Here is a 24,309-nt window from a genome sequence, read left to right on the forward strand (position 1 = left end):
TATATATATATATCATGCAGCAATAAGAAAGAAGTAGCTAGTGATACATGCAACCAATTGGATGAATATGAAGGGGATACTGTTAAGTGAAAAAAGCCAATCTTACGAGGTAACTTATCATATAATTCCATAGATAGATAGATAGATAGATAGATAGATAGATAGATAGATATAACATTGTTGAAATAATATAAAGTTTAGACATGGAGAATAGGTTAGTGGTTGCCAGATTTTACCAGTTTTATACAAGTATATGTAAAACTGATGAAATCCAAATAAAGTCTGTAGAATGTACCAATATAAATTTTTTGGTGTTGATATTGTATGATAAGGTATGCAATAGTCACCATTGAAAAACTGGGTAAGGGCTGGGGTTGTAGCTCAGTGGTGGAGTGCTTGCCTCACACACATGAAGCCCTGGGTTCTATCCTCAGCATCACGTAAAAAAAATAAATAAATAAACAAATTTAAAAAAAAAGAAAGTCTTATTAAAAAGAAAAGAAAAGAAAACTTGGGTAATAGGTACAAGGAACATTTATTTATAAGCTACTTCCTGTGAATATAAAATTATTTCAAAATAAAAGCTGATAAGCGTTGTGCAGAATTATGTGTGGTATGGAATTGTTTTGTGAGAAAAGGAGAGATATTGAAAATCTCTGAGAAATTGTTTTTGATAAATATATGCACAAAAGAACTCTAAATAGATACCAATAACAGTGTTAACCTGCATGCATGTGGTTTAAGAAGATCCATAAAAAATGAGAGACAGGTAAGGAAAAAAACATGCTTTGCATAGTTATGTTGATTTATTTCTTATTTTAAAAATCAAGTCATCGCTATTATTATTATTAGTAGTAGTAGTATTAAACTCATTATAATAGCCATGTATTATCAATTAAAAAACTAAAATAACATACCCTTGGGTTTAGGATAAGTATTCAAATTTAAATAGTGCTACTTTATGAAAAAGTGCTTTATCCTTATTGTTTCTCTTATTTCCTATGGATTTAGTGACAATTGACCACTGGTCATCACTGATCTTAAAAATGACACTCAGAAAACACTACATTAGCTCACACCAATTTTACTCAGTTGCTAAAACAAAACTCTCACTTTTTGGTTTGCTGTCCTGTGATTTCAGAATATGCAAAGCATTGTTCTCTCAGACTTTAGTAAGAGAAAACAATAAAGGGATCCTTTAAATAACCTCCACAAATTAGAATACAATATGGCTTTAGTGTTTCTTGGGATATAGACATGTACTATTTGTACATTCCCCAGAAAAGAAAACAAAGAACAAGGAAAATGCAAATGCCGAAACTCAAAATAATTTTTGAAAATAGTCAAGAGAAAATGAGAGGCCTTAATAAAAAATGCACAGGCAGCACAAAATGAGTTTAACCACAATTTATTAATGTGCCCTATAAAAGTAAAGTGCCAGTCACCTCCGAGAGGAAAGGAAATCAATAAATGCCAATGTGCATAGTGCTGTTAGGATAGAAATATCTGGGTTTTTTAAATTTTCATTTTATTTATCTGCTATAGAAAAATGAAAGTTGGTGCCTTAGACCAATAAAATATTAAACATACTCAGAGACTATCCATATTCAAACCTGTAATGCTTGGATAACTTAAAAGGTATTTCTCAATGCACCTAAACTTTATATATCTAAGTTCATTTTAATGTAAAATGTCTATGCACTGTCTTTTTTCATTGCTTCCTTCAGCATGTTTACAAAATGATCAGTTTAATCAAAATTTATAGAAGAAAGACAATTGTTTTAAGAAGCAATTGAAGAAAATTTAAGAGCTCTAAATTAACGATACAAAAATACACCTGAGAACACCCAGATATGTCAAAAAATTTAATAGGTGATGCTTTAGTGCGGAAAGTAAAATGTACCATTTCAATGGAAGCAACTAAATGAGAACAGAGTCCAGAGGAAGTATTATGTATTTGGAATTGGGAAATAGTATCAGTTTTCACAAAACTAGGACAATTGATTTACCTGAGTAAGGGGTTCAAAAAGAGGTACATCTGAAGATGGGGTTGTGATGAGCATAATAATTCAGCCCTCAAGCTGTTACGAAGGCTCCATGATATAACACCTATAAGACCACCAGCATAGGGCTTCATTAAGCAGCTAGTACTTGTTTTAGAAAAGAGGGTCTGAAATTTTTATATATCCATAATTCCAAAAGAAGAAAAAAATGTCTCTAGGTACAAAAGATAAATATTGTGTTTACCAGATAAAATTCTCTGAGTACCCTTGTATCATGCAGACTATATAAAGCCATATTCAAAACCAGGGACTCTAGGCAGTATTACTTTCTGACATTCTCAGTGAGAAGCAATATTCATGACAGGGAGCTTAAGAAGTAATGAAGCGATCCAGTGTTTAATTAGAACTAGCTATGATATGAACTCCACTTGCTTAGATAGCAGGTTGATTTTACAGAGAAGAGTTTGGTTTCTTCTTCCCTTACTCATGACCTTCGTCCTTAGGGAAATGATAAGATAATTTCATTCTCAAACACTCATTTGGGAGTGTCAATGATAAATGATCAGAAATATTGCTGCTCTTGCCACACTGCTTTTTCCTATTAGTTCTTTCTCTTCTTCGGTACCTAGTTTGCCTTCTCTCCTCTCAGCTCCAAGAAACTAACTTGATATTAAAACAATAAACACTATCATAATAAACCTAATCTTCTGTCACAATCTTTCTACGTTTTTCCTTGTCTGTGATTCCCCTTAAAAGATATTCAGTTTGGTACTTGAAGGGCAACTTCATAATTCTGCATAATTGAAAACCAGCACTAATTGATCCAATTGTGTGTAGCAGCCAGAGCAAGAAAATGGTAGTTTTTCCCTTTCTTTGTGTCTTACAATCACCTAATACGAAGCATTAATGATGGCTTTGAATTACATAATAAACAAAAATTTCCCATAATTTAACACTGTTCAGACTTAATGCTATAAGTTCACAAGAGCAAAAAGAATAGGAATGTATATTTATCCAGTGAATTCAATCAATGCAAACTTCACATCTAACTTAATTATTCAGGCACCAAAAATTGTTGTTGCTCTTCTTCTTATTATTGTTCTTGTATTAATACTTAAATTATTTGAAAAAAATTACTACCCTAATCTTGTGTGGAGGTTAGGCCTTTGTTGATGTAGATGTGTATAATAAGAATCCTTTCACATTCTAATTGAAACTTATCTTGCAAATGAGCAAAGAAAGACATTTACATAGTTATGTTTGTCACCTAAATCTGAGGATATAAGGGCTTCACTGGGTAGAACAAGAATCAGAAAAGAATCATCTTTCAGACCTGAAAACTTATGCTGATAGGATTTCACTGCCTGCACCTCTGGACCCATGAACCCTCCACCTACATGACTGCACAGGGTCCCACCAGGCTCTCAGATTTTACCATAACTCCCATTGAGTGTCAGGCATTATGGGAAGCACAGAAGAGCCAAGATCCAGAATAATACTTACCTTTACAAAAGCACTTTTGACCCTGACCCCAGGTTTCCGCTCCTAACCATCCCCACTGCCTTAGGCAGTCACACTCAGTGCATCCACCATAACCTCATTCCTTTAGGAAAGGCTTCCCTTATCCTCTGCACAGAAGTACAGCAGGCATTTCTAGAAGAAAAAAAATAACATGATCCCATGAGAGACCAATGTATGGAAATTTGTATTTAGAACATTCAAAGGCATTAAAACTGCAACTGTGCAGAAAGCTTAGGAAGCAAGGCTGTCCTTTTGATTTTGTTTTGTGGTGCTGAGAGGGATTTGATTTTTAAGTGTCATGACCCTCAGTTGTGACCCTTGTTACTGAAAATCTAGAATGTATTAGTTCACCTTTCTCCTTGAGGAATTAATGTCATTTAGTCTTTTTCAATGATTCAGCATCTTCTTGCACTTTAGAGCACTTTGGTAGTTTCTCTTTTAAGGCAGCACACCTTTCTTTCACTTGTATGCTTTTAACTAAAAGACTTAGGAAACCATATGGTTAAAATATTTTAGTGAACTGAGGAAGTAGTAGATCAATTTGCCTATCACAACCAAGGCCCTGGATTCACTCAAAAAATTACCAAACATTATAATGCAAGGTAAAACATTCATTATTCACTCATTCACACAATCATTTACTGTGCACTTAGAGGAGTGTTGTATGAAGCCCTGGAATGCATTTGCTAATAACACCAGAACCACTTAGAAAGGAAGAGCTTTCAGTATAAATTCTCCTGAGATCCTGAAAAATCAAATCCTAAGATACTATTGAACTCTCTTGACAGCCCACTTGTGGGCTCTCAGTGTCACGGGCCCCATGTTATATGGTTGAAAGATTTCAAGGACAGCATACAAGAGAGCCAAACACCTCAGTCTGGAAGAATCCAAAATGGCTTCTCCAAAGAGAGGGCAATTGAACTGGATTGTAAAAGATGAGGCGGGGACATTAGCAACAACTACTTTTGTCATTAACCCTACTTTGTGTGATTCTCTCCACTAACAATGTTTCATTACTCTGAAACAAGGGACGTGTAAACAATCTAATAAAAAAGTTGTCCATTACATTTTAAACTGGTTAAAATGGAAAATGTTACATCATATATATTTTACTACCATTAAAGAACACACTTTTGTCCATTATAAACATGTCAATGGACATAGACTCAAAACCAGATAATTCCATTGGGTCTAAAGTGACCTGAAATTCACCATGGAGTTTGTGGAGATTTGTGGACACTTCAATAAGAACCCTTGGGTTAAATAGAGCTTAAGTATTTCTTTCATAATATAGTATACAAGGGACATTTGTCCTGAAGTATATTTGGGTGCCTAGTTAGGAGAAAAGGTTTCAACAAACATTCAGAAAATAGAGATCAGGGATGGTATCAAATCCCTAAAATGCACAGGACTGCACCAGTAACAAAGAATTGTCTAAACAAAATGTCAATAATGCCAAGGTTAAGATATCCTTGTCTACACAAATCAAGTTGCTCAAATACATTTTTATGAGGAAAGGTTAGCCACAGTCAAAACTGATTATAAAGAGAAACAACAACAACAAAAAACTGTAGAGCTAGATCCATTTTAATGCAAATATATAATGTCTTTCACTTGGGGAAGAAGGAGACCAAAGTGGATTATTATCTTAATATATTTCAGTTTATAATTACAGTATATTTATTGTTGTCCTTTGAGGGGAAAAAAGATCTTACTGAAATAAGTAGGGAAATAAAAATATTAAATAATGCTGTTTTCAAGGCCTTATTTTGTTTCTGCTTTTGATCTAAAGTAGGTCACAGGTATCATTTCATAAAGTCAGGGGTGTCTCCTTCCTTTGTGGAATGACAATAATCTGGCCAGTCCATCCGCCCTGTGGTGTTAGCTTGCAGCAGTTGCTATAGCAAATATCTGTGTTTTATGAAAACCACTGAGTAACTCAATCCGTCAAAAATGAACAGACTTGATTAAATGCAGACTAAGTGACCTTTAAAATTATTTCTTTGCCTCTGGACAATGTTTTGAGTTATCGTGGACAAATATCTACTCGGCATGCACATGTGGCACCTGGGACTGCTTCTATAGAGGCCAGAAAGTGTCCTACCATGACTCTGCAAGAGTAGTCCCCTTAGCTGTTGTGTACTTCACAGCCATCTAAACTTGGAGAATACATAGTGATCATTTAAGAGCACTGCAGGTGGACTATACTGCTGGGTTTATTTTATTTTATTTTTTTTAAAGAGAGAGTGAGAGAGAGGGGGACAGAGAGAGAGAGAATTTTAACATTTATTTATTTTTTTTTTCTTAGTTCTCGGGCCTCACGCATGCCAGGCGAGCGCGCTACCGCTTGAGCCACATCCCCAGCCCTGCTGCGTTTATTTTTCAAGCTGAATATAATGTCGTATTGACCAACCCAGATTAGTTTTTCTCCCTCCAGACTTGAAAGCTCATAGATATTAAAAACAGATACACACAAAACTTATTGCATATAATGCAAGCACACCATTGCCTTAATAAATTATCAAGGCCCTAAATTTTATATTTAAAACCTCTTAAATTTTATTCTTTCCCTAAGATCCTTGCACGTCTGCAGTGGTGAACTACTTGTTTGTGTCTATCTACAAATATATTATAAATCAAAATTAGTACTTTCTTATTCCCTTATTTTCAAAACCCACATTATTTCAATGCTCTAGGACCAGATGATAGATAGCACAAAAAATAAATTTGCATTAAAGTGTAAGTGGCTGATGGTTAACATAATGTGCTAAAACTTCAAGAAGTATTTCTAATTTAAAACTATTAAAAGGATTATTCTTTAATTATCAACATTAGACAGGAAACAGGGTAATTTTTCTCTTAAATTTCAGCATTTAAGCAATTTCCAATCAGGATCAATAAAACTGGTGTCAATCTCACCAAGTTCTACAGATCTCACTTTTGACAATAAAAACTAACATGAATACCCAGCAAACACTCTCAGGCATTAGCTCCTAAAGGAAAGGAGGTTAAAAGAGAAGAAAATGTAGGCTACTGTGCTGCTGCCTTGCTCCAAGAATAACATAGTCTTCTTTTCTGTCTTTCAAAATAAATCATATGGGCCCATTTTAGAGAAAGAAAAGCCAAGACTAACATAGATTTAAAAACTCATTTCAAATCACATGTTAATACTAGAGAAACCAGGATTTTAAAATGCTCTGCTGAGTCCAAATGCCATGGACAGACACCTGTTATATTTTGTCTGAACAGAAGGAAGTCAGCAAGCAATAAATATCTTCCATATTCTAAGCACTGCTTGGATTAGGAAATGCCACATAGTAACCAGTTCAATCCTTATAATAAATTTGTGAATAAGGCATGATTTTCCCTACCTTAACACAAGAGGAAATAAATGCTCAGTGAGGCTAAGGTCACAAACCTGGGATTTGAACCAAGGTCAACCTGGGTATGGATTCTAATTGCAAGTATTAAAATCTTCATGTCAAGGATTTTATATTGTTTCACTTATATTAAAGACATAGAGTAATAAGTTTTTTGAGCAGAACTCCTTCCAAAGACAAAGGAGATTTCATAATTCTGTATACGCATTATTGTAATGTTTGTTCCTTAATGAAAACATATCTTTCTTTTATATGTAATCTAAATTTTGTGAATTTAGATTCACAAGTTTTGTGAATACTGATAAGTTTCAGTCCCTGGAATTCATTGGTTTTGTTGTTTGTATGGTATTTTAGGGGTTGGGAGCTGTGGAAGGCAAGGGAGAAGAAAGTAACTTAAAGCCTTGGCAAGAGCTGTGTTAATAAAACATACAAGTATAAGAAAGAGGGGGAAAAACCAGCATTGATTCAGAAGTTTTCTCTACATAATGCAAAACAACCATACTATTTGAAAACATCTTGTTACTTTCCTGAATTTACTTTTCACTTGAAAACTCAACTTCATGTGAAAAAAAGACATAGCATCCTAGGTAGCCCGTTTTTGAGATCTGTATCTCTCAGTAACTTTCCATAAAAAAGAAACACCTCCTGATGCATTACTCATCACAGCAGAAGCACCTATATTTAATATTGCCATATCCAGCAGTTTACGTGTTCATTTTCACACCTGTCTTCTCTAGAAGAGATCACTGGGCATGGTATTTCCATGGGTTGGCCAGGCTGTAGTCAGACAAAGAGGGGCAGAAATTTGGGGGCAGACCAATAGGAAACCTGTGTTCCTTAGATTCAACAGAATAGTTGTAAAATCTATCCCTAAAATTCTCTTCTACTTTAATGCCTCAGAATAGAATTTAGAACACTATCTTCAAAGAATAAGTGAAACAGACATAGTAATGAAGTTTCCATTCCTAGTCTAAATACAAATTACTCCACAAGAACTGTTGTCATAACTGGATTAAACTGATGTAATACCTAATTTGTGATGAATATAATAATAAAAATAGAATGATAAAAACAATATCTACTTCACAATAATGCAATTGGGACTAACTTGGTAAGTGTGGTCATTAAATGGGTTTATGTTGCATGGAGTAAATACTCAATCATGATAATTCCATCTCCAACCTCCACCTCTTTGAAAATGAAGCAGTTAAATTCCTAGCAATGCGTCTTCTCTGGAATCCAACCAGAAGTATCATAATTGTTCATAGAGAATATGGAAAACTTTAAACTTTGTTTGTAATGTAGAATAAAAACCCACCAGGACACTATTTACTTAACTTCAAACACTAAATAAAAACTAAAATAAAAGATCCTTTCTGAAGCAGGATTCTTTGATTCTTATTCCCAACTTAGGTTTATGAAACTCAACAGTTGTTTCCAGTTTCATGGGTATATGGCTACATTCCAAGAACGTGACAAACATTACTCATAAATAAATTACTTCCACTGAAAATACGCATGAAATATTTTGGATATGAAAAATTAGGAGGGGCTCTCAGTGAAATAAAAATTCTCTTTATCACTGGTCTAAGGTCTGATGTCTCTAAAATAGTAACACTAAAACAATGCATGAAAAGGCCACCTCTTTCATTTTTAAGTAGTTGCTTGTGTTTACAAAACATAAATATCTACACACAATACATAAATGTGCGTGTGTGTGTGTGTGTGTGTGTGTGTGTTATAAAAAACAATCCAAGTGTGGTCACCAAATGAAATAAATTACCAAGGCAGTTGAGCTTTTTGCCATATGTTGAATTGTAAATTCTTCGTGTTACTTGTTTTCCATTTTTAATTATTATTTATAAATGATGATGTTTTTAGAAATGATGTAAAAACAAAGATCTACATTTGAGGGTCATGCTTTGCTGACTTGTATGCTGTTGGTTTTAGGGTAGCCTGAGGATTTGAAGCATTTAAGGGGAAACACTTAACAGCTGCTGAAGCTGAGATATGAACATCATGTAAACAAGCTGAGGAACACAACCTAGTGTACATTCAAAATCACAGTTCTCTCATGTGCAAGTCTGGTATTGTTTCTGTTTTGGTCAAAATACACTTAAACGCATGCGCACACGCATACACAGAATGACCAATGTTCTATGATCAAGCAAGCTGTTTTCCTATTACCCTATCCCTGTGTGATCTATGGATAGGCATCATCAGCATCTCTTGAGAGTCTCATAGGGACAAGAATCTTGGGCGTCCCTACAGACCTAGTAAGAATCTGCATTTCAACCAGATCTTCTGGTAAGTAATATTCCCTTAAATATTGAGAAACACCACCTAAACCACTTGATTTTGCATTTTACTCAAGGACCCCCTTCTCACCCATAGAGTCTGTGTGTGCTAAGATCATACTAATATATATAGCTACATAGAGAGTCAGTGTGTCTTATCCTAGCCACACATTAAAGTTATCTGAAGTTTTAAAATTAAAGTATCAGATGCTTCTTCAGATAATATAGTTTAACCTGTCCGAGAAAGGGTCTGACCAAAGGATTTTTAAGCTCTTTTGATAAATCAAACATGCAATCGAGGTTACAAACAATGGAATTTTTGTATTTAATTTCTATCTGTAAACATAGAAATTTATATTATCATATTGCAGAGGAACTTGGTCAGAATTTCTAAACATGGATTTAGAGTCAGATCTTTCTGACTTTGACTTTCTCTCGGAGGCCATCGTGCCAACAGTGGGTTCTCAACATGCCACACTCTGTGGGAAAGCCAAGAGGAGCAGGGCAAAGATAGGAGACTGAAGCACCTTAAGGCCAGAAAAAACTGCTTCTGCTCAAAAACACATCAGTTAGGTGCTGCATCCACTGAGATCATTCAATAAGCGAAGAGGGGATTGAGTGAAGAGTGGAGCTGCAGGCCTACAGACACTATCACAAACCAGATGAAGCAAATGGGCTTCGACAAGAGAAAAGCAGGACTGAGCACAGCTCTTCAACCAAGTACCCTACACTTTGTGGGCTGCTTTATCATTGCTGACCCATCACCTGACAAGGTTACCATATTGGTGAGCAAGAAATATTCTAAAATTTGTTGAAACCAATGAGGGTGACCAACCAGAGACTGATATGTGGAACATTCCCACAGAGTTGGGGAGGATGTGCGTCATGCCTTCCTGCATCGTTAAAGCAAGACATGTGTAGATTTTTAAAAGCACTTATCATAAATGAATTCCTTCATCACCATCTGTTCACTTTTGGTACAGGAAATATTACAAAACTATTCTTGTTATATGGATTTCCAGTTAATAGTTTAAAAAAGGTGTCTCCTTTCTTTAAAGATATATGTAAATCAGTCAAAAGAAATGGGTATTTTCCTTTACTTAACTTTACTTACTTGGAATAGGGTTAAGTCATGCTCTTTGTCAGCTGGCCCAATTCCAGGGACTGGGTCTTTCTCAGGGGGTACTAAAAATTCTAGTATGATCCTAATATGTGGTGGTTGACTTTGAAAGTTTGATTTAACTGCCAGATGTGTGAGACGGCACATAGAAAACTCCCTAGTGCAGTTAGTGAAGATGCTGAAGGGTAGCAGCAATATTACAGAGGAAGGCAATAATATCAACACATTCATTTCTCATTTTAAAAGATCCTTTTGTTTGTACAAAAACCATTTTTGTGATATGTAAGATTGTACCCATATTTTGTATGCCTTTTTTTAAAATAAATACCCAAATTACACAGACTTGAAAATTTGCCTTTTAGGGGTAAAACTGGCATGTAAGGATGTCCTTCTTCTGTGCAAAAAACAAAAACAAAAACAAAAACAAAAAATACCTGTATATAAATGGCAAATGACAAATGTTATGCCCTTTAACCATGGATATATCATTCTCAAACCAATGAAAATTTTGAAAAGAAAACAGTGATGAGAAAAATAATAGTGATGAAAGATTTTAAGTAACTACTTCTCTTTATTTTGAAATAAATGCTTTGTCTTTTAATCTCTGTTGTTGTCAATGTCACATTAATAGCCACAATGTTTTAAAATACTAAGAAAACTAAGTTTGCAGAACTGGAAAAAAATTAGTTTTGCATTAGGGAATCCTCTGCCATGAATTTGTATCAGTGATAAACCTCCTTTTCCTAAATTCATGGAGATTTGTTTTTACTGAGCCTGCAAATGTTAATATCACTTATACAATGTCCAGGAAAAAGGATTTAGAGAGTGTGAATTGTGAGCTCCACATCAGCTAAACAACTCAGAGGCACTCTGCCCCCTGGTGGAATATCCCGGGGTGGGTTTTGAAGAAAGTTGTCAAAGCTTCACTTCTCACACTCTTCCCTAACCTTTCTCTCTAAAACTCTAGGGAGGTGTCCAGGTTGAGGTTTTTGCCCCCTATAGTTACATACTCATTGAATCAACAATTTCCTTTTATATAATTTTAAAATTCTTGGCTACCTAATCAGTTATACACGTCTAAAATAAAAACATTATTTGTCATTATTGGTTATCATGGCTTTATAAGGATTTTAAAAGTTGAAAATGAGGTGCTGAGAAAAGATGTGGATGTGGCCATGCACTTTGAATTTGTGGAAGATATCCATAAATCTCTAGACAAGGAAAAGAGGGAAGAGAATTTAAAAGTGAATAAGACAGTTCTATAGGAAATTAAATATTTGGTTATTTCTTCTTGGCCATTAGAGACACTGTAAACTATTTCTTGTGCTCCCTTTTGTCCTTTCGGCTGAATGTCCCCAGCCAAGTCAGATAATTACAAAAAGCTGCAAACCTCAGTCATTTCTAGTTTATCCAAGTTCTTTTCATTCAAGCTAGTTGGTGTTCCCCAGTCCACCCTCTTCCAAAGAGCCCTGCATTCCTAGGCTATAAGTGTCTTGCATTCATAAAAGAGGCACTGAGAAATATTGACTAAGAGGAGGTACCATCTCTGAATTTAAAAAGAAAAATGTCAGGCATCTTGATAGGGACTTTGCATGTATAGGCTCTAAGCCTTTGCAACAACTTGCAAGTAGATGATATTTTGGAAAGAGAACCATACAGTTTTAACCTACTTCATTCGTAACTAAAATCTTATTCCAAAAGCTATCCTTCTGTATACTTTACTGGTCTTCATATAAATCACCCTTCCCCCCAAGTCTACTTCTAACTCAGATCTTTTTTTCTTCATTTTGTATTTTAAGCATCATACAGTACCTTGGAATCTTACTACCTACCTAGAGATTACACATTCCGAAAAATGCTGGTCTGGAAAACACTTGTGACAGAGGATATGACTTACCCTCTTTGCAGGACATGAGAACACATTTCTGTTTAATTCCTTTTAAGTTCTTCCCTTGGACACTAAATCCCCAAGTCACCACGACACAGATCAGTCTGCCCATGGACTCAGTTATTATCAGTCATTCTCTCAAGAAGTTTCAAACTTCCAAATACAATCCCAGAATCCAATGAACTAACCACTATTCAATGATTTGTAGAACGCAAAAAGAACTTTTATTTCATTATTTTCTGAAATTTCACTTTTAGTTATACATTTGCTGAAATGTGGAATACCAAAGGCAATTTTCAGTCACAGCAACTCCATTGAATACACTTACTTGACTGAGTGAATTATAGTCCTCTCAGGGTTTCCTGGTTAAAGAAGACAAAACTAAGATAATAGAGAGGAAAAGTGACAAATATTGTTCAGCAGGAAATTTGCTGAACTCAATAAACATTCATTCATGGGTGCAGTGTCCATTTTTTAAAAGGAAACTCTAAAATTCCTAGAAATACAAGACAATATTGGTATCTTTAGATGAGTATACATTCATATATCTGTGTGAAATTTTGTGCAATTAAACATTATGGAAATATGTTATTTGTTACCACAGACAATGAAAATATATTTTCATTTCCATGTAAGTTAAACATTTCCATCTCTCATTTTATGTTCTGCAAAAAAGCCATGTGTCTAGTTTATGAAATAAACTATGCTGTAGGCAATAGTAACTGAAAAAGAGCTTAACAGTCTTAACTGCATACCCCTGGGATGAATAATACACTTTGCATAATCATGTGCAATGCTGGATGATGATTCTAGATCTCATAACTACAAGAGTTTGCAAGCTTTTACTTGATACAGTATGCTCCAAATCCAGTCAATTCAGCCAAATAGTCAAGCAATAATTAAGGTGGGTAATTTACAAAATGGCAAACAACCCCTTTGACTAAATTGACCTTGTTTTGTTAATATGAGGACACAATCATCGCAGGTGCCCTATGAAGAAATCATTTGTAAGTAGCTATTTGTTTCAATTAATTTCCCCCCCTAAGGCTCTTAGAAGTTGACTTAATTACCTCTTAGGCCCCAAGAAAACACAGCCACATAAACAGAAGACCAACATATTAATAACACACACACACACAAAAATACCATGCTCTGTGTACATTCCTCCATGGGAGAAATGTTACAAAAAGTGAACAAATTAACCTGGGGAATCCAGCAAAAGTATAGGATTATCCAATGCCTAAAATTTTTATCTTACTCCAGTGACCGGTATAACGTTGATTAAAATTTCCTTTTTTACTTAGCTTACATGTGAACTTTTGAATACTACATTTTCCATAGTCATTACCCAAAGCAAAGTTCTGTGCATTAGGCAAGCAGTGTACTTCAGCTCAACACATCTATTGTCTGAGGATCTGGACTGGGGACCTTCAAGCAGAGAGTGAATCCATTTTAAAGATAACTCACTTCTGCAGATAAATCATATCATCTACAGTTATCCCTCTGAAGAAAGGGGTATGAATCTTTGGCTTATTAAATACTCTGTGTACACATGTTTTTTCCATGCAGTTGATCCTTTAGGAATACTTCTGCTTATTAAGATAATGTATTTTTAAAAATCTTTTAGTGTGTGATTTGACCCTGGAATGGGAAGTCCTCATAATGAATTTGAAATAACCAAGTCAAAAATTGGGGGGAAAAAGATACGTCTAAAGTATTCGAAATATTATATTCTTTGAGATGACAGGTCTGTGACAAATTTCTAAGGTTAAAAGGCTTGCCAGTCTCCTGGTTGGTAAATCTGAGGTTTGGTTCTATATATTGTAAAGAAAATAGGCTCAATTTCAGCCTCTCTAAGCTTTTCAAAATTTCTTGCATTTTATTTTCTAATAATCTTTGTTCCTACCCAAACTTTAATAGCAAGAAAAATGAAACAAGTTTCTTTCTCCTATCCCAATACAAACAGATTTTAGGGCTCTTGCTGCATATTGAAGATTTCTGAAGAAGAAAACTAGTTCTCCTGGTTACTTTATATGCTCACACACAAAGGAATCACAGATGGGGAGGAGAGTGCAAATGACTATCAGAAAAAATGTCTCATGCATTTTAAGATTTTTTTTACAAGTCAAAATATACATCCTCCATTGCCCCCCTCATTCCTTAACTGTATAAAAAACCATTCCTATTTCATTAGTCTTCTTTACATTTCACCTAATTGGATAAAGAAGAGAGATACTTTTCTTTTCAAGGAACAGTAAATATCTAATACTAATTGGTTTAACCAACTGCATTAATAAGACATATGGCAGCACTTTGGGCTGAATTGCCCATTATACCCTTCATTTATGGGGATTTGAGTGTGTAAAATGACAAGCACATGGAAATCAGGAGGAAAAATAAAGTAATCTGCAGACTTTGGCACTAGCACACAAAATATTTTGAGTTGTGAAAGTTGTAGTTTGACAATCACTAAACAAGAATTTAAAAAATTAGAAATCTGCAGAAAACAATCATAGGTGTTGATTCTCAATATATCACTCCCATCTCCCACTCCCACCCGCCCACCCTATATAGTTTCAATTATAATAAAAATAGAGATCTTAGCATCAGAATTTTGCTGTTAACTCTTCAGGGTTCTCTGTGCCATCCAAGACACATTTAGGGTTTGAAGCACCAAATCCACAAGTTTCTCCAACCAAGTTTAAATAAACAAAAACTGAAGACTGAAGAATGCCAAAGTAACTGTTCTTAAATTAAGCTGTAACACAATGTTCTCCCCAAAACACAGGGTATTAAGTGTCTAGTTCAAGTACTGCCAGGCTGTTTGTAGATCTGTCTCAGACAGGCTTCAGACAACAACTACAAGTACCACTGGCTTTAGAGGGCATCATCCGTGATACTAAAGCAGGGCAGGGATCACCTATCCATCATCAATTTTTAAGTTGCAAACCCCTTTGTGATTGGCTGCCGCAGTATCTGTGCTGAGCCCAAGGTTTGAGGGGAGGAGGTGAACCTTCTCCTCAGCAGGGAAGCTCTACATTTAGTTTGAACAGTTCTCCTTTCAGAGCTCTCAGGGCTGTCCTGGCTTCTCAGGATCCATTGCCCTTGCCCAGAAGAGAGAGCCTTGTTCGGACCCAGTAACAGCGAAAGAAGATTCCACCTACCTGTGGAAAGACCCAACTTGGTCCCCAAAGGTCGCTTAGGCGACCCCACTGCAATTGGCAAGTCAACTTGCGCACTTAAAACGTATCAGTTTATGGAACGCTTGTTTGAAATCCTCATTGGACATGGTATAGATGATGGGATTGATGAGGGAATTTAGATAGCCTAGCCACGTGAAGAAATCAAAGATGGCCATGTGGAACCAGCAGGCATCCTTGCAGATAGGCATCACCAGGGAGATGATGAAGAAGGGCAGCCAGCATACAATAAATGCTCCCAAAATTATCCCCAGGGTCTTGGTGGCTTTGCGCTCTCTAGCGGCCATGAGTTTCTTCTTTTCCAGCAAGGCGTCGGAGACTCGCACTTTGACTTGGTTCACATACACTGGAGACCCAGATTCGCTGGGCACATCGGGAGCCCGCGAATTAATGGAGGTGACAGAGGACGTGGACCCAGGGGAATCTGTGATCAGTTGGGCTCGGGTCAAGCGCTTGCCGGTCTTGTTGGGCGTCTGTTTCAAAATCCGCGAGCGGGCTTCCACATAGATGCGGCCGTAGAGGGCGATGAGGAGCAGGGTGGGTAAGTAGAAAGCACCCACCGTGGAGTAGACCGTGTAGAGGACGTGGTCGGTGTTCACTAAGCAGTCCAACACTTCTTCCTCGGCTTTGGCCTGACGCCAGAAGAAGGGCGGTAGAGAGATAGAAATGGAGAAGACCCACACCAGAGTGATCATGACAGCCGCCCTTTTGGGAGTCCTTTTAGCTGAATACTCCACGGCATCCGTGATGGCCCAGTAGCGGTCCAGGGCGATGACACAGAGATGCATGATGGAAGCAGTGCAACAGGTGATGTCCGACGACAGCCAGAAGTCGCAGACCACCTGTCCCAGTGTCCAGCGGCCCGTAACCGTGTACATAGTGCTGATGGGCATCACCAGGATGGACACGAGCAGGTCGGTGACGGCCAGGGAAGCTATCAGATAGTTAGCCGGGGTGTGAAGCTTCCGGGTCCGATATACCGTGGCGATCACAAAGGCATTGGAAAGCGTGGTGGCCAAGGTGAAGAGCGCCAGCAGCACAACCAGCAGTACTTTCCAGGGCAGGGCAATGGAGTCCTGGTAAATGTAGCTCTCGGCGGCGCTGCAGTTGTGGGAGGGAGCAGCAGAGAGGTTGGCTTGGGGTACCCCGATCTGAGATCCCGCGGGCGGCGGCTGGGCGCACTGAACACTCGGTCCCTCCATGGCTCTTCTGGCCCTAGCTCTGGAGCGCAGCTGTTGGGCATGGAGCGGACGAGGAGGACAGCAGAAAATGGAAGGTTCATAGAGACCACAGTCTGGTTTCGCCTTGAAGTCAGTTCCGTGGGTTTCTCTGTAACTCCTCCGCCCAGGTTCCTAGCTGAAACTAGAGGTCACCCGCGCAGCAGACAAGCAGGCGGGCGCGTCCTCTGCACTTCCAGTGTGCCCGGCGCTGCGTCTGCGTTACTGACTGCTCCTCTCCACGCCCTGTCCTAGCCCTGGTACCTGAAGAACTGACCCACCTAGCCCAGCTCTGGTTTTGCTTTCTGGAGAAACAAAGTGGAGAAGGGAGAGGTATTGCTTGAAGATAGGGGCTGGGTCAAGTGGGATCTCTTACCCTATTGCTCAGGGCTCAGCATCTCCTAACCTGGGCGCTCCTGTATCTGCACACTCCGCCCGCAGGAGTTTTCTAGCAGTAGAGACCAAAGCTTACAGGCCAGCCAAGAATCTTGGTCTTGCATTCCCGACCCCCGCCCCAAGCTGGGGCACTTTCCTGCGGCGGTTGCAGCCGCCAAGCTGGGTGGGATGAAGTCTGGGAGCCGCGCTCCGTGGCGCCTTGCGCTGTAGCTGTCCTCCCTCTCTTTTCACGCGCAGACCAGTTGGGCGAGCTGCCCCGTGGAGAAGGGGCCGCAAGAGGGGGGATTCGGGGACTGGAGCTGTGGCTGCTGGCGTCGTGCCGCCGCTGCCACCACCACCTTGGTTCCACCAGCACCGCTGGGAGCCATGCCGCTGGGCGCACGGGTCTGGGGTACTTGGAGCCGCACACTGGGAAGGAGTAGGTGTCTGAGAGAGCTGGAGGGACCCGGCAAGCGCCAACCTGGGAGAAGCCTGTGAGTGGCGGAGCAGATGGGCTCCTTTTATAGAGTCCGGGTCCAGTCCGCCAGAGTCGTGCAACTCGTGCGGCTCGGCGAGTGCGGACGCCTGCTCCACATCACCTTCGCTTTTTCTGTCTCCCTCCCTCTTTTCCTCCCGCCCCGTTCCCTTCCCGGACAAACAAGCTCCCGCCGGGTCCTACTGCCCTCTTTCCCCTCTTCCCATCCCCTGTCCCCTCTCCTGACTCTGATACCCGAAGTCGCAGTTCTGGCCAAGAATGGGGATAAGGACGTCCTCTTCTCAATGCGGGCTTTGGAGCTTGTGAGATTTCCGACACTGAACCCTACACCTTCAGATGCTGTTACAGGCTTTGTCCCAGTGTCCCAGTCTAGTCTCCTCCTAAGCCCCCTTCCCTTCCTTCTTGGAGGGCAGTGCTTGATGGAGCAAGCCTGAGTCTCTGACCTCTCTACTCTGGAATCTTATCCACTGAGTGCCACACCCAGATTAGAAGGAGGCGCCAATAATATCCTCCTTAGAAGGAAAACAGTCTTTTTATACTTAGGGTTTCATGTTATCCTTAACTCTTGGTACATTAAAAAGTAATTTTTCATAGCTAGGTTTAGAAATTCGTGCTTGTCGTTCAATTCCTCTCCTTTAACTTCGTGAGTCAACAGCGGGGGCTAGAAGCTGTCTACAAAAATGTAGAAGTATCACAAACAGAAGCCTACTGCATGTGAAATTAAACCTTCCGCTCCACCAGAATGCTCCAAGCCTCTCAGCAGTTCAATACTCTGGAAAACAGTTCCCCTTGAGCATGTACCTTCCCACAGCACTCCTATAAAGGAGGTCATCAGAATTCAAAAAAAAAAAAAAAAAGGCTCTGGAGCCATCGCCATCAACATTATGAGTATACCTTCTCTGCCCTCAGAAAATACATCAAGACCTTAGCCATGGGCAGCAGCAAGCAATAGCAGTACTTAGATCCCATTTACACTGAGCTAATTCCCTGTTCTCAGTTTCTCCTCCAATCTCAACAAAACAAATGTAATGTGGATGTACATCAGAAAGTTTAAAAGAAATCACCAGAAAAGACAATGTTTCTTCAGTCCTAAGAAATAAGTGATCCCCACTAGAAATTCCTAGACCCCTTAAATGTTTGGCATGTCCAATATGTCTAATAAAAACCATACTGTAATTGAATTTATCAGGTTAAATGCAAGCATATTTTAAAGAGAGCCATTCACTCTCTGAGTCAAATATTATGTGATTAATCCATCCAGTTTTAGAGGAAGAATAATTGAGATCCTTTGCAAAAAGGACCTTTTCTTTTTGTCTCCCCCCCCCCTTAGAAATAGAGTCTCACAATGTCATCCAGGCTGGTCTAGAAAGACTGAGCTCAAGAGTTCCTCCAGCCTCAGCTTCTGAAGTAGTTGGGACTACAGATATGCACTGCTGTCCTAGCTAAGAAGAGCTTTTTTCTCCAAGGTGACACAGCCTAAACCCAAGTTTTCTTAATTCTTGGCTCTCTAAGCTACGCAGGTATAAAAACCATAAAACACCTATTCTATGAAGGATATTATTCTAGGCACTAGGAGTATGGATGCCAATAGGGTAGAGGCAGACCCAGGTTTCCAGCGGCCTGCATTCTAGGAGAGGCTGACGGTAAATACATGAACAAGTAAATAATTTATATAATTTCAAATAGAATCAAGCATTATGAAGAAAATAAAACATCCAGGCATTGAGAGTGTACTCCTTTAAAGTGGAAGCTCTCCAGGGGTTGGGCTGCAGTTCCTGTTCTTGTCCCTTGCCCAGAAATTCTCCAGCATCTCAAGCTTCCTTTACATCAATTTTCAAGGGTCCTCCCCATCCTTACATTCCATCCAAGCATGGCAGGAGCCTTATTTAATTATTTTGCAAACTGCCAGGCTCTCTTAGCGACCTGAAAAGGAAGCAAAGCAAGAGCACTGAAACCACTAGGTGGGGGCGTTGGCCAGGATCGAGCGAAAGTGTGTGTGGTTGCAGGCAGGTGTGTGCTAGGAAACTATTTTCCTTCTGTCTTAGGGGAACTAGGAAAGACTTGAAAGAAACGTTGGAGGGATGGGAAGCGAGTTGCGGGGAGGGTAGAGAGGAATGATACTCGCTGAGGACAGCTCTTCCTCTTATTTCTGCTTCAAGAGCTTGGGAAGGAGAAAACCACTTGTTCTCCTTAGAGTTTGCCTTTAGCGATATAACGACCTGTGGCATTCTCCATCTGCTTCTGAGTCCCAAACCCTGAGCAGAATATGTTACTTCTGGGGGAAGTTTGATTTTAGCCTCTTCTGTTAAGAGTTGTACTAACAGTGTCTCGGCAAAGAAGGAATTTTGGCAGCGTTCACTGGAGAATCACATTTCATTAACCTGGCTTCTGAGTTTCACTCATTCCTTTAGCGCTTATAAACGTATAATGTAGGTGTTTGCACATCAGCGTGCTCGCGTGAAACAGAGGACCCTTAAAGGCGTTCATGCCTGCATTGTTTCTGCGGCGGACCCGCCCCTGACCACTGTCCTTGAGCCTGATTCACGCGCCCGCTCCGCAGTACCCCGCAGCACCAATGGGAATCTCTCTTCAAGTTTGCAGTAAATTCAGTGGACACAGTCTCAGTAAGAGGGGCAAGGAGGGAAGGAGGCTGAAAATATCAGCAAATTTAGCTGGGTAGGGCTGAGGATGCAGCTCAGTGAGGTAGAGTATTAGCCCAGCATATATGAGGCCCTGAGTTCAATTCCCAGTGCCAAAAGAAGAGAGACCAGGTTGGCGGAGCCGGGCGGGGAGGGAGGGGAGACAATTGAGAATTAAACTGCCCAACCGTGAATTGCAAGTGGATGGAATTTCAGCAGAAGCTGAGTAAGTGTGGGATAATTGTTGAACTGCAGTGTCAGACAGGAAACCAGATTCCATAGAGATCTACCTGGGGAGGGACTGGGAAAGAATAGTTCCCCTAGGAGTCCTTCCCTATACCAAAGAATGCTATGCCTGGGTCGCCTCCGCTGCTGCTGGGAAATTCCAGGCACCAACTAGAAAGTATAAAGCCCCTAACTAGACCTAGGACCTTACTAAGAGAAACCTTCCTTTTCTCCTCCACCTTCACAAAACCACCAGTCACACCCAACAGAACTCAACTGCTGCAACTAAGGATGACAAATGCAACTCTTTGCCCTTCATCCCCTTGAATATTCATTTGCAAAATCTACATGCATTCCTTAAAACAGAATGGGGGTATCTGGAAAGCTACAATTTATTAAGTCTTGCTTCATAAATCTATGGTGTTCTTATTATTGGTGTGTGTGTGTGTGTGTGTGTGTGTGTGTGTGTATTTTAACTCCAACCCAGGGAAATGAGCAGCAGGAGACCAGTAGCTCTAAACATAAGTTTCATGTGTGATGACAGCCCAGTTCTAGTTTCCTTTTATATTTCCTCCAGTGACTGTGTTTAAAAGTTTATTGGTTGCAAGAAAGTACAGGTCTACCCAGTGCCTTGGTTCTTACCATCCTTTGTGTCTTCCTTGCTGAAACTAAGAATGTTCAGACAAATGACCATATTTGTACATATACATACACAAGCAATTTTGGAAGACAATTCTGAGGGTTTCCAGAATCCTTTTCCATATTTATTAACTTCCATATCCATTAGGCCTTTGAGCTGGTATTTGTGTCATGGTGCTTACATGCTGTCAGTTTTATTAATAATGTTTAAGCTTTAACACACACACACATATCTTTTTTTATTGTTGGTTGTTCAAAACATTACATAGTTCTTGATATATCATATTTCACACTTTGATTCAAGTGGGTTATGAACTCCCATTTTTACCCCATATACAGATTGCAGAATCACATCAGTTACACTTCCATTTATTTACATATCTTAAGGCTCATATTTTTGTACTGTTAATTGAACCCAGGGGTACTTAACTTGTGAGCCACATACGCAGCCTTTCTTATTTTTATTTTGAGACAGGATCTCACTAAGTTAGCTAAGGCCTGCTGAGTTGCTGAGCTAGCTTTGAACTTGCACTCCTGCCCAGCTTAAGACTGTTTTAATGCCTGTCTCTATAGTAATAGATAACTATTATTATAAACAGACTTTACACAAAGATCTGCAACATACAGATTATTGCTGGTTCAAAGCTAACTCAACTTTAACTACTTAGCTCACAAAAGATGTATAAATCACACACATCCTGGATGAATATATAGGTCTTAAAAATTTTCTAATTCAAAACTACTGCTAAGTAATATAAGTACTAGTTGTATGAAAGATGCAGTGGGTTTTATCAAATTTTTGCTTTATTATTTTTTCTCTATTTCATATATTTCTGCTCCTACTCTTATTTTTCCTTCTGAGTACATAATTTGAAAATAATTTGACCGTTGTTCTAGCTTCTTTCTGATACAAGTACTTTAAGTTACAAATGTTCATCTGAGTACTGTTTCATCTCAGAGATTCTGATATTTTAAGCTTTTATTATCCCTCATCTCAGAGATTCTGATATTTTAAGCTTTTATTATCCCTTGGTTCAAAGGACTTTTTATTTACTTTTCTTGTGCTTTCTTCCATGACCTCTGACATATTTCAAAGTGTGCCATTTAATTTTGAAATAGTTGACATGTGGGCATAGGGTTCTATATATCTTAAGGTGACTGATTTCTAACGTAATACATCATACAGGAAACAGCCTGCATACTTTCAAATTTTTAAAAAAGGTAACAGAGATACTTTTTATGTTGATTGATTGCATTGGTTACATACATGTTAAAACTGACCAAATTGCATACTTCCAATATGTATATTTTATTATATTTCAATTTTATCTCAATAAAGCTATGGAAAGAAAAAGAAAGATGGAGTGGTGAATTTTTCTTCTTGGACAAAGAGTGGAATACTGAGAAATCTGCATGGAAAAACTATGCCATTGAATCCATGGAACTTATTTTTAAAAAAGAAAAAAAAAAAACATTGCTGCTTTAAGTTGACAGTGTCATTAAGCAGCTTTGTTCATGAAGTTTCTGGTGGTAAAAAACCAAATCAAAGAGCTTGATGATAAAGTTGTCCACCAACCTAAGAAAAAATGGAAATAGAAATGCTTTTTTCTACATTGAAAATAAGAATTTTTTCTTTAGTTTCAAACCAGAAAAAAATTGTATCACTCTGTACAGTTAGTTCTGGTCTTGCAAAGAAAACAAGCCAAGCTGTTTTTTTTTTTTTTTTAATTGCTTCTGTACCTGTAATTCATGAATAATAATCATTATCCTTTATTGAGCACTATGTACTAAGCCATATGCTACGTGTTCCATATACATCCCTCATTTAATTCTTATAACACTGAGAGTTGTCATTATCATCCTCATTTTCTGGATGAGGAAATTGAGGCTTAGAAAATTTAAGTAACTTTGCCAATGTCAGACAGCTGGTAAGTGATAGAACCAAGTTCCAAATTCAAGTCTCTTTAATTTCATGTTACAGCCCTTTACCAATATTCTACACTGAATCAGTCATGCAGCTCATCATTGGCAACCATTTTAACCTACCTGCCTGTTACTATTTCTTCCTGCCTGTCAGATGACATCACTGCTTACAACTATTGAAGTCTCCAGAATATTCTTTAAAGGTTTCAAAATTTGGAAGGGGGTAGGAAGAAGAGTGATGGTGATTATCATAAAAATCAGGTAGAAAGCTATGCACCATGAAATGGAAACTAAATCTTACCCAAGAATATTTTTTCCTTAATTACTTTCAGGGTGTGTTTTAATTTTTTCTGTCTCATCTTCCTTTTTTTTCTTCCCATTTCCATCTTCTCTTATCTCTGTCTCCTTGTCTTTCACATTTCACCCACCACTGCCAAGAACACACATATATATACAAATATATTAATTCATTAATGACTTTATTTTTTTAATTGTGGGGGTAGGAAGATGTGTTAAACATCGTAATATTCTATATTTTCCATATTTCCATATTAGCTTGAATATCAATTAGACAAATAACCTAGAAATCTTAAATTGCTTGTCTTTTTTCCCCTGGTATATTGAATTTAATTGATTATTCTTCTCTATGGATCAGCCAACTGACCAAAGCAAAAAAAAGGCCTATTCCTATGCATAAAATAATTCAAATAAAGTTATTTAAAAGGTATCTTATCAACCAGAAAACAATACTTCAGCAAGTTCATCTAGTAAGAATAATATAAAAACCAAAAATGTAGACAAAAATAAGTCTAAATGTTAGTATACTAGAACTCATATTTTGTGCATAAGAGTTCCTCCTAGCCTCACTCAGATCTTAATTCTACTTACTTTACATAAGTTGCAATATATTTGGTTGTGTGTTTCCCAAGAACCTGAAGTTTAGAAAGCATCATATTAGAAATAATGAGAAACTACATCAGATAAGCATAAAGAAGTTAGCAACATGCCATATTTGTCAACATTATTGTAAAACAAGGAAGGAAATAAAAAGTAAACTTTAAAAAGTCTAAAAGAATAACAATAAAACAACATTATTATTTGTGTTAATACATTGAATAACATAACTAACTTTTTTGTTGCTAGAGATGGAAAAATAACTTAATCATACCTAAAAACAAAAGAAGGAATCTATTTCAAGGAGAGTGGGGCATTGCAAAATCCAAAAGGAGTTGAATCAGCAGCCTGCCTCTGAGCCTTAAGGAAAGTCAGCACTCTGTATCATCCCCAGGACTCTCCTCTTTCTCTGTTGGGTGCAGTCTGAATGGGGACATCTTTCATCCATTTCACTGTAGACAGGCTTTTCCTACACTGTTGAAAGCACAACAA

At 38.2% G+C, this 24,309-nt stretch overlaps 1 protein-coding gene across 1 annotated transcript; it reads right to left on the reverse strand.

Annotated features, from left to right (window-relative positions):
* Positions 1–15,435: 15,435 nt before the first annotated feature.
* On the reverse strand, positions 15,436–16,856 carry HTR1B (5-hydroxytryptamine receptor 1B; the record flags this gene model as incomplete). Its single annotated transcript, XM_081296400.1, has 1 exon — positions 15,436–16,856. The coding sequence occupies exon 1, from the start codon at positions 16,609–16,611 to the stop codon at positions 15,436–15,438; it is 1,176 nt and encodes a 391-aa protein (XP_081152526.1). The 5' UTR covers positions 16,612–16,856.
* Positions 16,857–24,309: the final 7,453 nt, after the last annotated feature.

The sequence above is a fragment of the Spermophilus citellus genome, assembly GCF_964194105.1.
Source record: "Spermophilus citellus genome assembly, chromosome: 5".
In the NCBI taxonomy this organism is placed as follows: domain Eukaryota; kingdom Metazoa; phylum Chordata; class Mammalia; order Rodentia; family Sciuridae; genus Spermophilus; species Spermophilus citellus.